We start from the raw sequence: 13,840 nt of genomic DNA on the forward strand, positions 1-13,840 counted from the left end.
ATCACTTCCATCCATGGGAGCAGCATACAGCTCCAAAACATTTCCACTTATAAAAGTTAGTATGAACTCCCCTTGGAGCCCCCAGGGGCAACTTCTGTAGGAGTTGTGCTGGGGGAGATGAAAGGCTGCCGAGAAAAGTGCTGTTGCTGCATGGGAATTCTCTTCTTGTATATCTCATATAAATCATTGGGTAGCGGAGGCCCTTCCTGCAGAGGACCTTAACTCCTCACTCCTGACAGGAAGACATGATTGGAATTCTGAGCTGATGCTTGTGGACTAAACTGAGCCTTCTGTGTGTACACAAGGGAGTAGAATTTGGTCCTCTGAAGTTCAAAAACTCAGGCTTTTTAAGGTAGTTGTTCAAGGAGCATGTGATACGGTGTCCATACCACACAGCCGTGACAAGGGTTAATGGAGACCAGATGGGCCAATTAACCTGGTAGACTGAAGGGAAAGCCTTAATTAAAGAAACAGGCTCACCTGGATAAAGCCAGAAAACTGAGGGAGGGGCTAGAGAAAGTATTTTGTACCCATTCCCTGCATGGAGTGAGTTGGGAGGTTGGCAAGCTGGGGTGGATAGGTAGGAAACAGCAACAAGGGATAGGACAGTACAGAGATCTTGGCTGCTTGTTATAAGGTCCCTGGGCTGGAACCCATGGTGGGTCTAGGTTCCCTTACCAGCTACTTGGAAGTGGCAAGAGCATTAGAGATGCCAGTGAGTCTAGAAAGACTTTGAATTCCTTGGAAGGGGAGGATCTTTGTGATCTGGCTGGAGGGTCAAGCCCTGAAGAGGAGACTGCAATTTCTGTACTGAGAGGGGCTGCATGGCAAGACAGGATGGGGGAAAGATACCATTGGAGGGAGTGCAAGCCTGGCAGTGCTAATTCCCAGGATGGCCAACAGGAACTGCCTCTGTGGTGAGTGGACCCTGTGAGGGTAATATAATTAATGTGTTATAAAATCAGGGACATAGGGCATCTTTTTTATTGACAATCCTCTCCTCTTTAAACCTGTAATTATCCTTCATGGCTGCGGTTTCACATTACAGGTATATCCTAATAAGTTCTTTTGAGTTCTGAAGGAATTCAAATATGAAATTGCAGAACTACTAACTGTGGTATGTAACCTATCACTTAAAGCAGACTCTGTACCAGCTGACTGGAGGATAGCTAATGTGATGCCATTTTTTTTTTTAAAAGGCTCCAGAGGTGATCCTGCAATTAGCCAATAAGCCTAACTTCAGTACCAGGCAAATTGGTTGAAACTATAGTAAAGAACAGAATTATCAGATGCATAGCTGTACATGATTTGTTGCAGAAAAGTCAACATGGCTTTTGTAAATGGAAATTATGCCTCACCCATCTATTAGAATTCCTAAACAGGGATCAACATACATGAACAAGGGTGAGCCAGTGCATATAGTGTACTTGGACTTTCAGAAAGTCTATGACAAGGTCCCTCACCAAAGGTTCTTAACCAAAGCAAGCAGTCCTGGGATGAGAGAGAAGGTCCTCTCATGGATCAGTAAATGGTTAAAAGACAGGAAACAAAGGCTAGAAAGAAATCCTCCATTTTTAGAATGGAGAGAGGTAAATAGGGGTGTCCTGCAAGAATGTGTACTGGGACCAATACTATTCAACACATTCATAAATGATCTGGAAAAAAAAAAGAGTAAACAGTGAGGTGGCAAAGACTGCAGATGATACAAAATTACTCAAGGCAGTTACTTCCAAAGTAGACTATGAAGAGTTACAAAGAGATCTCATGAAACAAAATGGTAGATGAAATTCAATGTTGATAACTGCCAAGTAATACACATTGGAAATAATTCCATGTATACACACACACAATGATGGGATCTAAATTAGCCAATACCACTCAAGAAAGATCTTGGAATCACTGTGGCTAGTTCTCTTAAACATCTGCTGAATGTGCAACAGCAGTCAACAAAGCTAACAATGTTAGGAACCATAAAGAAAGGGATAGATAAGACAGTAAATATCATGCCACTACAAAAATCCCTGGTATGCCCGCACCTTAAATACTGAGTGCAGTTCAGGTAGCACCATCTCAAAAAAGATGCATTAGAATTAGAAAAGGTAGAGAGAAGAGCAACAAAACTGATTAAGGGTATGGAACAGCTTCCCATATGAGGAGAAACAAAAAAGGCTGGGACTGTTCACTTTGGACAAAAGATGACCAAGGGAGGATATGACAGAAGTCTATAAAATCATGACTTGTGTGGAGAAAGTAAATAAGAAAATGTTATTTACTCCTTCTCATAACACAGGAACCAGGGATCACACAATGAAATTAATAGGCTGCAGGTCTGAAACAAACAGAAGGAAGTACTACTTCACACAACGCACAGTCAACTTGTGGCACTCCTTGCCAGGGGACGTTGTGAAGGCCAAAAGTACAACTAGATTTTAAAAAAGAATTAAGTTCATGGAGGATAGGTCCATTGGTGATTATTAGCCAAGATGGTCAGGGATGCAACCCACACTCTGGGTGTCCCTACCCCCTGACTGTCAGAAGCTGGGAGTGGACAACAGGGGATGGATCACACTGACTAGAACAAGCAATCATTCCCTCTGAAGCACCTGGTATTGGCTACTGTCAGAAGACCGAATACTGGGCTAAATATGGATTATTGGTCTGACCCAGTATGGCCACTTTTATGTTCTAATCAAAAGAACACTTTAATATAAATAATGCCCACAGGTTCTAATCCGGATTAAGGCATAATTTTGTTGGGAAGTGTACGAACACAAATGAGAAGACAGTCCTCTCCTTGAGAGCTTAGTAAATCAAAAGTTACCTATGCTGCTCTTTTACCTTATCTCCCCTTCCCTTCCCACAACTTAGGGTATGTCCACATAAGAAATGCTACAGCAGCATAGCTGCTGGCACAGACACTCCCTACAACAACGGACGGGATTCTTCATTGCTGTAGTTAATCCACCTCCGTGAGGTAGTATTTAGGTCAATGGAAGAACTTTTCCATTGACCTAGTGGTGTCTACGCTGGAGCTTAGGTTGGCTTAATTACATTGCACAGGGTGTGATTTTTCACAGCTGTCAGTGACACAGTCAAGCCAACCTAACTTTATAGCATAGCTCAGCCTCAGGCTATGCCAAGATAAAGGAAAAAACCTCAGTAAGGATCCAAGTCTACAACCTTTACTTGGGTAAACCTCCTATTGACGCCATTGGGAGTTTTATTTAAATATACTTATTAATTCTGTTAAATCAAACTTGAAGCCCACTTACATACACACATGCCTTTCAAACTCCGTTTTTTAATAGTTTTACCTATGTTTGCTGGAAATTTAAATACCTGGGGAAAATGAATGAACTTTCTGGGAACTGGTGGTTCACTATGCAGTTTTAGTTTTAAACTTCCTCTAATTTTGATTCTTAAACAGCTTAGGAAAAAAATATAGGCCTTATAGTCCTCCATTTGTGTGCTTGATACTAACTCCATATAATTTATAACAACTCCTGCTGGAAAAGACGACTTGACAATAGTTGTTCAATAGCATGAAGATAAATATAGTTGTGGCTTCCGGGGGAGTAAAAAAGTCAAACATTCCCTAAGGCATTTTGGTTCTGTTTTCATAGTTAATTTTCCACTGATTATCTGTAGGAAGTGGTGAGGCTGCAACTTATCAAATAATGCTTAAAATATTAAGTTTACACCCTTGCAAGTCAAATGCAGTATCAAGTAAAACAGAAAATGAAGTTAGCTTTTATTCACATGTACAGTAATAGTGACTTCACAGGTGCAGAAAAAGTAGTGTAAAGAAATGAGACTAAAGACAGTTAAATAGTGAGTGCTAGAATAGAATAAATACTCCTGAAAAGTCTTATTTTTGTAAATTAAAACATTTTGGGCCCCTTCTTGCATGGCGGGAACAGGCCCAGAGCTAACCTTGCTTTTCCCGCAATAAATTATTGTGGGCCTAATCCTACAAAGTCTGATTTATAGGTAGCCTTTACTCATTCAAGCAGTCCCACCGAAGCCAAAGGGACAACTTATGTAAGCAAGAGCTATTCATGTGAATAAGGGTTTGCAGGATCCAGTCTTGATTGTTTAAGTGGAAAAATGGATAAAAAAACTGAATTGTCATCTGTTTACACCCTCTAAAACAAGTGGATCTTCAATGCTAGTGCCGGCCATCCTCCCTGGTTCTGGAATTGAATCTGAAAATTAATACAAGATGTAGTATAAGTGTTTATGCATCTGCAGAATCAGGGGAGACATTTCTATGTAAACGTCATTGTCAACAAAATTTAGTAGTCTGAACCTCAGTCCATAGAACATTTTAAGACTGGAGGAGGCTAGGAAGCTCATCCATGTCAGTTTTTGCATTAGCAGTTATGCACCATAAATTTGTCTATTCATCTATAATAACTTTTTGAATAAGTATTAACAGAATGAGCTTTCAGTCTTATTCTAGTTCTCGGATGCACCTGAGTGTACTGTATTTATATATTGAAACATACTGTAAATTACAGTATATAGCAGGATGCCCATCATGATGTATCATGCCCAAAAGCATATCAGAACATTCACAGGACAACATGAACAAGAACATTTCTAACATGAAAAATAAAGGTCTTCTCTTCCATTGTTTAATATACATGACTCATTAGGAGTTCTATTTACATAGAAAGGGAAAACAGATTCCAGAATGCTGAAATATTTGTTTTCTCAAGATCACTTATTTATTCCACTGGACTGATGTTTGATTCTTCATAGTAAGACTTACTGAAGAATTAATCAGACACATCTGGTATCTTAAAACAATTGCTTTTTTTGGGCTCCTCAGCTGCGTTTTGCATATCAGCTTGCTTCACAATACAAACCGGCTAAAGCTAAAGACTAAAGCTTCCTCTATTAAAAAGTTAAGAGAGTCTTCTACAGTTGTTATTCCTACATAAGGAGGTAGTAATGTCTAACAACTAACACCCCATCCTGTAGTTGGCAGGGAGACCCTGGCGTGGAGTCTCACCGAAATCAATGGGCTCTGCATAGGAGCTCCAGAGCAGAGTCAATTGCAAGATTGATGACTAAAGTTATAGTAGTTTAAACTAACCAGCACAACACTGAACTTAAACGCGTAGAGATAATACTGCACAGAAAGAGAATTAACTAAAAGAGAAACCAGTTACTTCTCGAAGCCCAGCTTCTGTACTAAAAAGTGTTGCTTCTTTGACACCCTCTTGTGGAGGAAAGGAAACTAGCTGTCCCTGCCTCCCATTTTGACACCCTACATGATGAATTTCTATATAAAAATAATGCTTTTTATCTGTAAATAATGTAAGAGCATAAAACACATCCATCTTCAGCAGGATTTTCAGGATTTACAATTAAGGGAAAGTACCAAATCTCAACGAGCACATAAGTGAAATAAAACATGGCAGAGTGGCTTATTCGAGGGAAAAAATCTTGGAGCAACTGTCCCTTTCGCTCTCTTGTGCATAAAACACAAAGGGGGAAAATACACTGTATCTAGTCAGAATCAGTAGTAGGTGGGCAGAAAGATCCATATCCACAAGTGTTTAGGCCCTAACGGCCACTGATTTCAGTGAAAGGAGACTAAATACCTGTGTGGACCTGGCCAAAGTGGCTAGAAACAAACAGGAAAGTAAAGACAGTGATATTACAGTATAACATGGTAATAGCAGTTATGGCCTGATCTAGCAATGACTGAAGTCGGGGGGAAAACTCCCACTGATCTCAGTGAGCTTTGGATCAGGCCCTTAGAGGGAATTAGGTATTTATGCTACAGGCATAAATCAAACTTAAAGAAAGATGCCTGAACTAATGAGAACTTTCTAGTGGAAATATTTTGATGATCAGAACATACAAGAAATGTCTTTGCATAAAATATATATATTCATGTGTATGCACCCCCAACCCTGTACTGAGAGTTTGGGATAAATTTTGCTCCTTGTTATTCCAGCGTAAATTTGAAGTAATCCAACTGATGCCAGTAAAACTATTCCAGATTTATAGTAGTGTGACAAAGTGAAATTTGGGCTTTTCCTCAGAAGCAAAATTGGAAAAAGGTTGTGGGTAACATTTTGGCACTGGGAGTTGGGATTTACGGATTCCCAATGCAAGATCAGTAACACTGGTAATGTTCAGCAAATCCTGAATTCTAAAACTGCAGGAAAAATTGCACATAACTCTTCCTATCTACCAACCAGAATAACTCATCTGTCTCCTGTTAATGAGTTTCAAGCATTTGTAACATTATGTTTTTTCACTGCATATGAAAATTAACTCATGTGTTTCAATTGTCCTGGCTACCTGCAGGTACCACTGTAGACAACAGAAACTGCAACACTCAGCAATATTTAAAATAAGGCTGTATATTTAAACTTACTCTGTACAATTTTAAAAATGTCTGTTCTCTAGATAATGTTCATTCCCATTTTAGAGGAAAATTCCAACTATCAAGACATTTGTTGGCAAAAACAAGATCTGTGAACGTTTTTCACATCTGCTTTCCAGTGTGTTTGGTCTTGTTCAGTCAAATGTATGTTTTCCACCTACCTAGATGTTGCAAGGTAAAAATGAAGTATTCATACGCATTAAAAGGGATCCATTAGACACTTTCAGAAGTGAAGGATTCTTGCTTCATAAAATTAGCTATGGTATGAGCAAAGATTTTTCATGTACATATAGCTATATCTGATATTAATGTAGCACTTAGTAGCAGGATACATCCTACAGCCCTAAATCTCAATATGATTAGCCAACACATTTTGAAAATATTAACATTGTTTTTGATAGAGCTATCATCACAAAGAAACCTGGAAAAACAAATCTCATCCTTTATGCACTCTTTGCATAGAAGAGGTTATACACTTGGTGTATCTTATTTTGCATTCTGATGTGTTCCGCTTTCATGTTCTTTATACATGTGTATGAAGTTATCAATCAACTGGGGAAATAATTTAATATGGGCTAGGTAAACTTTTGGCTATAGAGATCTACCTTCTCAACTCACTTTTAGATGCAAAAACACCTATGGATCTATGGCAATGACTGTTCCCATCCGTTAGCATCTTTGTTCTATAAAATCTCTGTCAAGTGGCTCAAGACATGGCACGGGGGGGGGAGGGGAATAGTGGTCAAGTTCTACTTGCCAATACCAGCTTATTTAGAATGGAGAACTCTCTAATCATTGTGCTAAACTACGCCCTTTGAAGCATGAGATGGGATCAGATCAGAGTCAGTGGTGCGCAGAGGGCACAGTGCTGGCTCTTCTTGTAGGACCTAAAAACTCCTGAGGGAAAACAAAGCTGCAGATTAAAATATACACACCCATTTGATTTCTTTCATTAGGTAGTTTGCTGAGGTTCCGTCTTGGAAACTGCAGTGAAGATCCTTTGGAAAATGTATCATGGATGTCGCCTTTACTACCATGTAAAAAATGAGCTATAATTCCATACAAGAGAGGGCTGTTAAGAGAAACAACAAAGTAGTGTACATAGAATGTAAAGTGCTGAGCATAAGAATTCTCTCCCCCTTGCCTTTTTTTTTTTTAAATTTCAAAGAACAGAGTCCTGGAACAGGAAAAGGCCACTTAGTCCTCAGTATTGGTTCCCAGAATGTAGACAGACAGAGATGTCTTCAGCATAACTATTTCCCAAACATTGTGTTTTTTAAGTCAAGGTTTACAATTCCTGTCTCAAAAATTATTTAGCTTAAAAATCACAGCCAATGCTCTTTTTCCTTTTGTTTGTAAACAAATAAACCTAAAACACATTCCTCTAATTTTGTAAAAGATCAAATAGGATTGCTATCTTCCCTCATACAGGATGTCCTAAATCAGGATAAGTAAAAAATTACCTTCAATTCTTTATTCGTATGTCAAAATTAATAACTGCCAATAGAGAAACAATCATTTCATTGGTTTATGAATGTCATGCCAAGGAGCACCACACAAATTCACATGGAAGTCTCAAAGCACAATTTTGCAACTGACTTTGGAGTTAGTTGAAAGATATGTGGAAAATCACAGTGAAGAACTCTATAAAGAGTAGTGTCTGAGGCTTGCATGTTGTGGTCCTAATGCGCAGTTTGGAGACTTTCACAAACCCGGTAGAATAGTTCAGCATACGTGTTTCAGATGCTAACAGTGTGTGAGTTACTACACAAATTGGTAACATGCTTGTGCAGAGAACTACTACCTTTGGAGCATGAAATGTAGGCCAGTTCCTCCAAAGACAATTTGCACATCTCCAAGACTTAAGACTATAAATAGCACTTACATGGGTCTTAACAAATATTACAGCAGGCACAGAAAATGTGGAACATATTGAATAGAGTGCACTGTGATTTCAAATCTACTTACACCGATTTTCTATTTGGATCTTCCACTATATTCAGCTCATGGACAAGAAACTGTCTATCCAATGGTACTTCAGGTTGACCAGATTCTGAAAAGTTAAGAATGTTTAAAATATTTTAAGTTCTTAAATAACAGCTAAACTATGTGTGTGTGTGTGTGTGTATGTATATAAAAAAAAAACCTTTACACTCTAGTCTTTGGAACAACCAAGTGCATGTTGCCTTTAACATATATTCCCACTGTTAGATCTCTTCTATTCCCATGATGGCTAAGTCCAATACTACATGGGATTCCTACAATAAACTTTAATAATTATCCTCTACTGTAAAGTTCTTTAGTAATGTTTTTTATATAAAACTTCAAGTCATTTTTAAATAATAAATACTTGGGTAAGTTATTTTTTCCCCACAGGAATCCTGTTACAAATATCAGGCTGACGTTGCACATAATGGAATCCACAAACTCCTTCATCTCTCCCCATCAAAAGACGCATGGACATATCTCTGCATTTAAAATATCCTTTAAAGAGAAAGTTGACTCTCAAGGATGATGTCACAATATGTACAAATACCAAATTAGCTCCTTACTTGAACATCTTTCATATTGCTTTACTGAGCTATTTTCAATCTAATTATTGCATCTTTCCAGTTTAAATATTGCTAAGCACAATTGGAGCATGTTACATGTCTCTTGCATACTACATTTCAAACAGGCAACAGCAGCAATAATGCCAGAACTGAGGACCTGTAAACATTTCAAATATGAAGGACAGTGATTTGATTTACGAACACTGTAATAATATAACTATCACTAATATTTGAAATATAATCAATAAGATTAAAGCATAGATGTAGTTGTTCAAACACTAATTACTCCTTTCTACCCTCAATCCTACCATTTACTGAGTACCTCTAACCAAGTCTTGGGTGCAATTAGATAGTGTATTCACAGTACTCCAAGACATAAGACTGTCCTCCACCTGATTTGAAGCGCAAATATACTTTGGAATCATTAGCTGACATCTGAATTTTCATCCTTCATTTATTTCCATTTGGCACTTTACTTAATAAGAAACGGACATATAAATGGAACTGCATGCTTTAAAATACTCATTCCCATGTCAGACACTTCAGTGGTGGCAGTTTGTATTCCATATACTATATGTGCATCACATGGGATTGCGCTTAACTGGCAAGGATGTTTCTCCACCTGCTATAGCAGACTAATTTTTGCTTTAGAAAGCCATCCTCTCCTGTGCATCAGTTACTACACTGACGCATTTACCTTATGGCAAGGAGCCTGAGAAAGAGACTTCACAGAGACTAATGCCATTATTTAGCCTGTTGTCTGAGGGAAAAGAGATGTCTACACTTTATTTATCAGAGGGGTAGCCGTGTTAGTCTGGTTCTGTAGAAGCAGCAAAGAATCCTGTGGCACCTTATAGACTAACAGATGTTTTGCAGCATGAGCTTTTTCGTGGTGATACCACTTCTTCTTCTCGGAGCAGTGGAAATTACCAGGGGGGGGTGTGTATATAAGCAGCAGCAAGCAGGAGAGGAGAGGAGAGAAGATCAAGATCAAGGGGGGAGGATGGGAGCAGCTGAGGTGTGAGTGAGGAGAAAAAGGGAGAAGAAACTGTGTAATGGGTTTTTAGCCATTTTTTTTTTTTCTAAACTGTCCTAAACTGATAAATGAATGATGAATTGATGCAGCAGAGTTTATTTATCTTCACTAACCTTTACAAGACAAGCCGGGGGAAAGGAAGTGGGTGGGGGGGGGAGGAAGGGAAAAGAGTACACACATGACCCTGAAGATTTTGACTTATGTCATCACTATGTAATATGATCAGATTTGTTGCGCTAATCCAGCTATTATCCATTAAGATAGAGATTGTAAATAAAACAGTTGAAGCCAGTAAGACAACCCAATACCTGCTGTTAGAACAGATGCAGTGTATTTATATTTATTATATTCCAAGTATTCACGAATTAGTTCATTGATTAGAAAATTTTCATGGGACAAGGGTGGCCGTGGTTCACTTTGGTCATCCAATGCATTAAAAACTTCAGCTCGGATCCTTGCTTTTATTTGTCCCAGTGCACCTCTCCTTTCCAACGTGTCCTTTAGTACTATTAAATACATAAAAAAGAATTTCTATTACTGCCCATAGTCAAGCTTATTATTCAATGCTAACCCCCAGACTCAGTCATTTTATGTAACAATCATTTTAAAAAAGTCAGTTGTCCAAACTATTTGGAATGGTGGCTAAGGATTATTAATTATGAAGAGAAATGTACGGGATCCAAACCATGGACAAATCAGCTGGCTTTTTAAGCACTGATTAGAGATCATTTCTGAGCAAAGACAGATAATATGAAATTAAAAACAATACCAGCCCCTGGGAGCTCAAGTGTATACAAGGTTCCCATGTTGCTAAAACCAGTAAGAAATTTCAGAATGTCTAGTATAGGAAAGGCTAGAGCAGGCCTGCACAACATACGGCCTGCGGGCTGCTCACGGCCCGTGGAGCCTCACTGTGCGGCCCGCGAGGGGATTCTAAATCCCCCGCACATGGCGCTCTGTGGGCAGGTCAGAGCCCTTTGAATCCCGGCCCGCGGCCGCTGATTGCCCCCTCCCCGGACCCCTGCCCCAACTGCCCCCCAGAATCCCCACCCCCTATCTAAATGCTGCTGCTCCTTGTCCCCCAATTGCCCCCTCCCGCCACCCCTGCCCCTAACTGCTCCTTGGGACCCCAGCCCCTATCTAAGCCTCCCTTCTCCTTGTCCCCAACTGCCCCCTCCTAAGACTCCCCCCCAACTTTCCCCCCAGGACCCCACCCCCTACCTGTCCCCTCATAAACCCCTGGGACTCCCATGCCTATCCAACTGCTCCCTGTCCCTTGACTGCCCCCCGAAACTCCCTACCCAATCTCCAACCCCCAGCCCACGTACCGTGCCACTCAGACCAGCGTGTCTGGATCCATGCAGCTCCAGACACGTTGCTGCCATGCTCCCCCGCGGAGCCCACAGCCCCCCCAGCACTGCCTTCCAGATTTGAACACCTCAAAATTCAGGAGTGCTCAAGCTCAGTTTGGGCACCTGTTACTTCATTTCTCCCAAATCAAATATAGTGATCCACTGTAGCTTGCTGTTGAAAAAGTAGGATAAAATTGAGCAAGAAATGCTTATTAGGACTGGAATTGCTATTTTCAACAGCCATTGCCTTTTTGTTTGTTTAAAAGGAAGACAGTGATATTGCATTGGCAAATTCCCCATAGAAAGAAAGAGTGGAACAAAAGAATAATAAAGGCATCTCAACTTTTCCTCATTTATGAAGGACAGTCTTATAATATGCATCCAGATATCCTCCAATCACACAAGCTGAAAATTGTTTCATTTCACTGCAGCTCTGTAACCATATGGGAACCAATCCTGTCTGTGTTTTGTGCACATCCAAAATTCCTACTGAATGACCCGCCCTGGGAGCGAGTTACCAGTGACCCAGGGCTGGGGTGGAAGGAGAGTGCAGGTCTGGGGGAGAGCCCAGGGCTGGGGCAGCAGCGAGGTGGGGGGAGGGCACTGGTGGGGAGGAAAGGGGGGAGCCCAGGGCTGGGGGGAGAGCCCAGGACTGGGGCAGCAGGGGGCAGCCCAGGGCTGGGACAGGGGGCTGCCAAGTTTTTTTTTGCTTGGGGCAGCAAAAAAACCTAGAGCTGGCCCTGCGGGGTTCCCCCAGCTGCCAGAGCCCCTGGCCCTTTAATTTGCCCCTGAGGGCTCCCAGCCACCTCTTCAGCTAGGAGCCCCTGGTTGATTTAAAATAAAGTATCACCTTCCCCATCCCCAACCTTCCTTTTTGGCCCACAGCTGTTTTGGTGGGGCAGTGCTGGGGAAGGAGGGTTTGTTTCCACAGGGCTGGGCGGCCCTGGGGCAGGGTGTTTCTACGGGGGTGGGAGGTTTCTGCCCTCAGCTGTTTTCTTTGGAGTAATGTGGCCCTCGCCGCTTTTCGAGTTGTACAGGCCTGGGCTAGAGTGTACTCACATTGTATCTGATATGGGTATTACCTATTGGCTGGTCAGCAAGACATACTATGTATTGTGCTGCCAACCCCAAATGTTCAAAAATCATGAGTCAGGGCCCAAAACTAATCATCACATTGGTTAACAATAATGAATTTTGAGAAATATTTTAATGAGTTCTATTTATTTGCCTTCAATAGTAGAATCCATGTTTCCAAACTGTTCTCTACAGTCATGAGGTCTAGATGCTACTTTTTCAGCTATTTAAATCACCAAGTACAAGGCCTTGATTTAAACCAATTTTAATAAACTTTTTGTACTTCCTTTATTTTTCTAAAGATAGGTGCACTCTCACTGGTTCATATAACCATTAAAACATGTTGATTTACGACTAAATAGTCTGTACGCTAGATTTGCTACATCTTTTTGCCACCTAGGAAGGAACACTAATTATATAGATTTCAGAGTAGCAGCTGTGTTAGTCTGTATCCGCAAAAAGACCAGGCGTACTTGTGGCACCTTAGAGACTAACCCAGCAGTTAGTATGCATACTTCCACCTTTTCATGTTCTCTGGATGTATAAACATCTCCTGTCTGTGTGTTCCAGTCGATGCGTCCAAAGAAGTGAGCTGTAGCCCACGAAAGCTTATGCTGAAATAAATTCATTAGTCTCTAAGGTGCCACAAGTACTCCTGTAATTATATATTTATGCAATTATCACTTACAATTTTCAGCATCCTAATTGTGCCCTTATAGAGTGCTGGAAAAATGGTGAATCTCTTGCTTATTTACTAGATAATTAATTTTTTGCTCAGGCTGCACTAAGCCAAGCGTCTGTCAGGGCGAAGCCCCAGTGGGACAGGCTGGGGGCGACTCTCCGCTTGGGAAACCGGAGCCTGGCTCCAAGGATTTATCCAGCAACCCCGGCCCGGCGCACACGCTGCCCGCAGCGGCTCCCGCTTCCACCCCCTCGCCAGAGAGCGCCCCGGAGCGGGCAGGGGCTCCCACGCAGCGCGGGCGCTCTGGGCACAGCTGCTCCCTCCAGGCAGCCATTACCTGCTTTCAACTCGGCGATGGTCGCCATCTTCCAACGGCCACCGCTCCGCCGAGGGGCGGGGACTGGCAGGAGAGTGAAAGGCCCCGGATGAAAAGGGCTAAGACAACGGGCGTGCTGCGCATGCCCACTGTGCTAACCGGCAACGGGGAGGTGACGCGGAAATCTTTCCGTGGCGGAAGTGGCGTTTGTCTTAACGTTCCGTCGCTGCGCCCTGAGCCAATCAGGGTGCACGGCAGCTGAAGCGTTCGGAAGCGTGGGGAGTTTTGAATGGGAGAAAGTGACTCTCTAGGGCGGGACGGAAAGGTGGTGCCCACCGAGGTCGGGGTGGAGCCGTTTCTGCTATGAGTCTGGGCAGGTGGGAGTGTTTGTTGCGGTGGATTTAGCCCTGTGTGTTTATGGA

The 13,840-nt window shown here is 41.6% G+C and overlaps 1 protein-coding gene across 2 annotated transcripts; it reads right to left on the reverse strand.

The window, feature by feature from the left end:
* Positions 1–3,722: 3,722 nt before the first annotated feature.
* Positions 3,723–13,610, reverse strand: CEP20 (centrosomal protein 20). 2 transcript variants are annotated; one of them, XM_039491805.1, is made up of 5 exons: positions 13,440–13,610; positions 10,303–10,500; positions 8,375–8,459; positions 7,342–7,436; positions 3,723–4,205 (listed from the first exon to the last, which is right to left on the reverse strand). In XM_039491805.1, exons 1-5 carry the CDS (start codon positions 13,465–13,467, stop codon positions 4,129–4,131), a joined length of 483 nt encoding a protein of 160 aa, XP_039347739.1. In that variant the 5' UTR covers positions 13,468–13,610; the 3' UTR covers positions 3,723–4,128. The 2 variants fall into 2 exon arrangements, with proteins under 2 accessions (XP_039347739.1, XP_039347738.1); XM_039491804.1 differs by having other exon boundaries at positions 7,342–7,478; positions 13,440–13,609.
* Between the last annotated feature and the right edge of the window lie 230 nt (positions 13,611–13,840).

Source organism: Mauremys reevesii, linkage group 10 (genome assembly GCF_016161935.1).
Source record: "Mauremys reevesii isolate NIE-2019 linkage group 10, ASM1616193v1, whole genome shotgun sequence".
NCBI lineage: Eukaryota > Metazoa > Chordata > Testudines > Geoemydidae > Mauremys > Mauremys reevesii.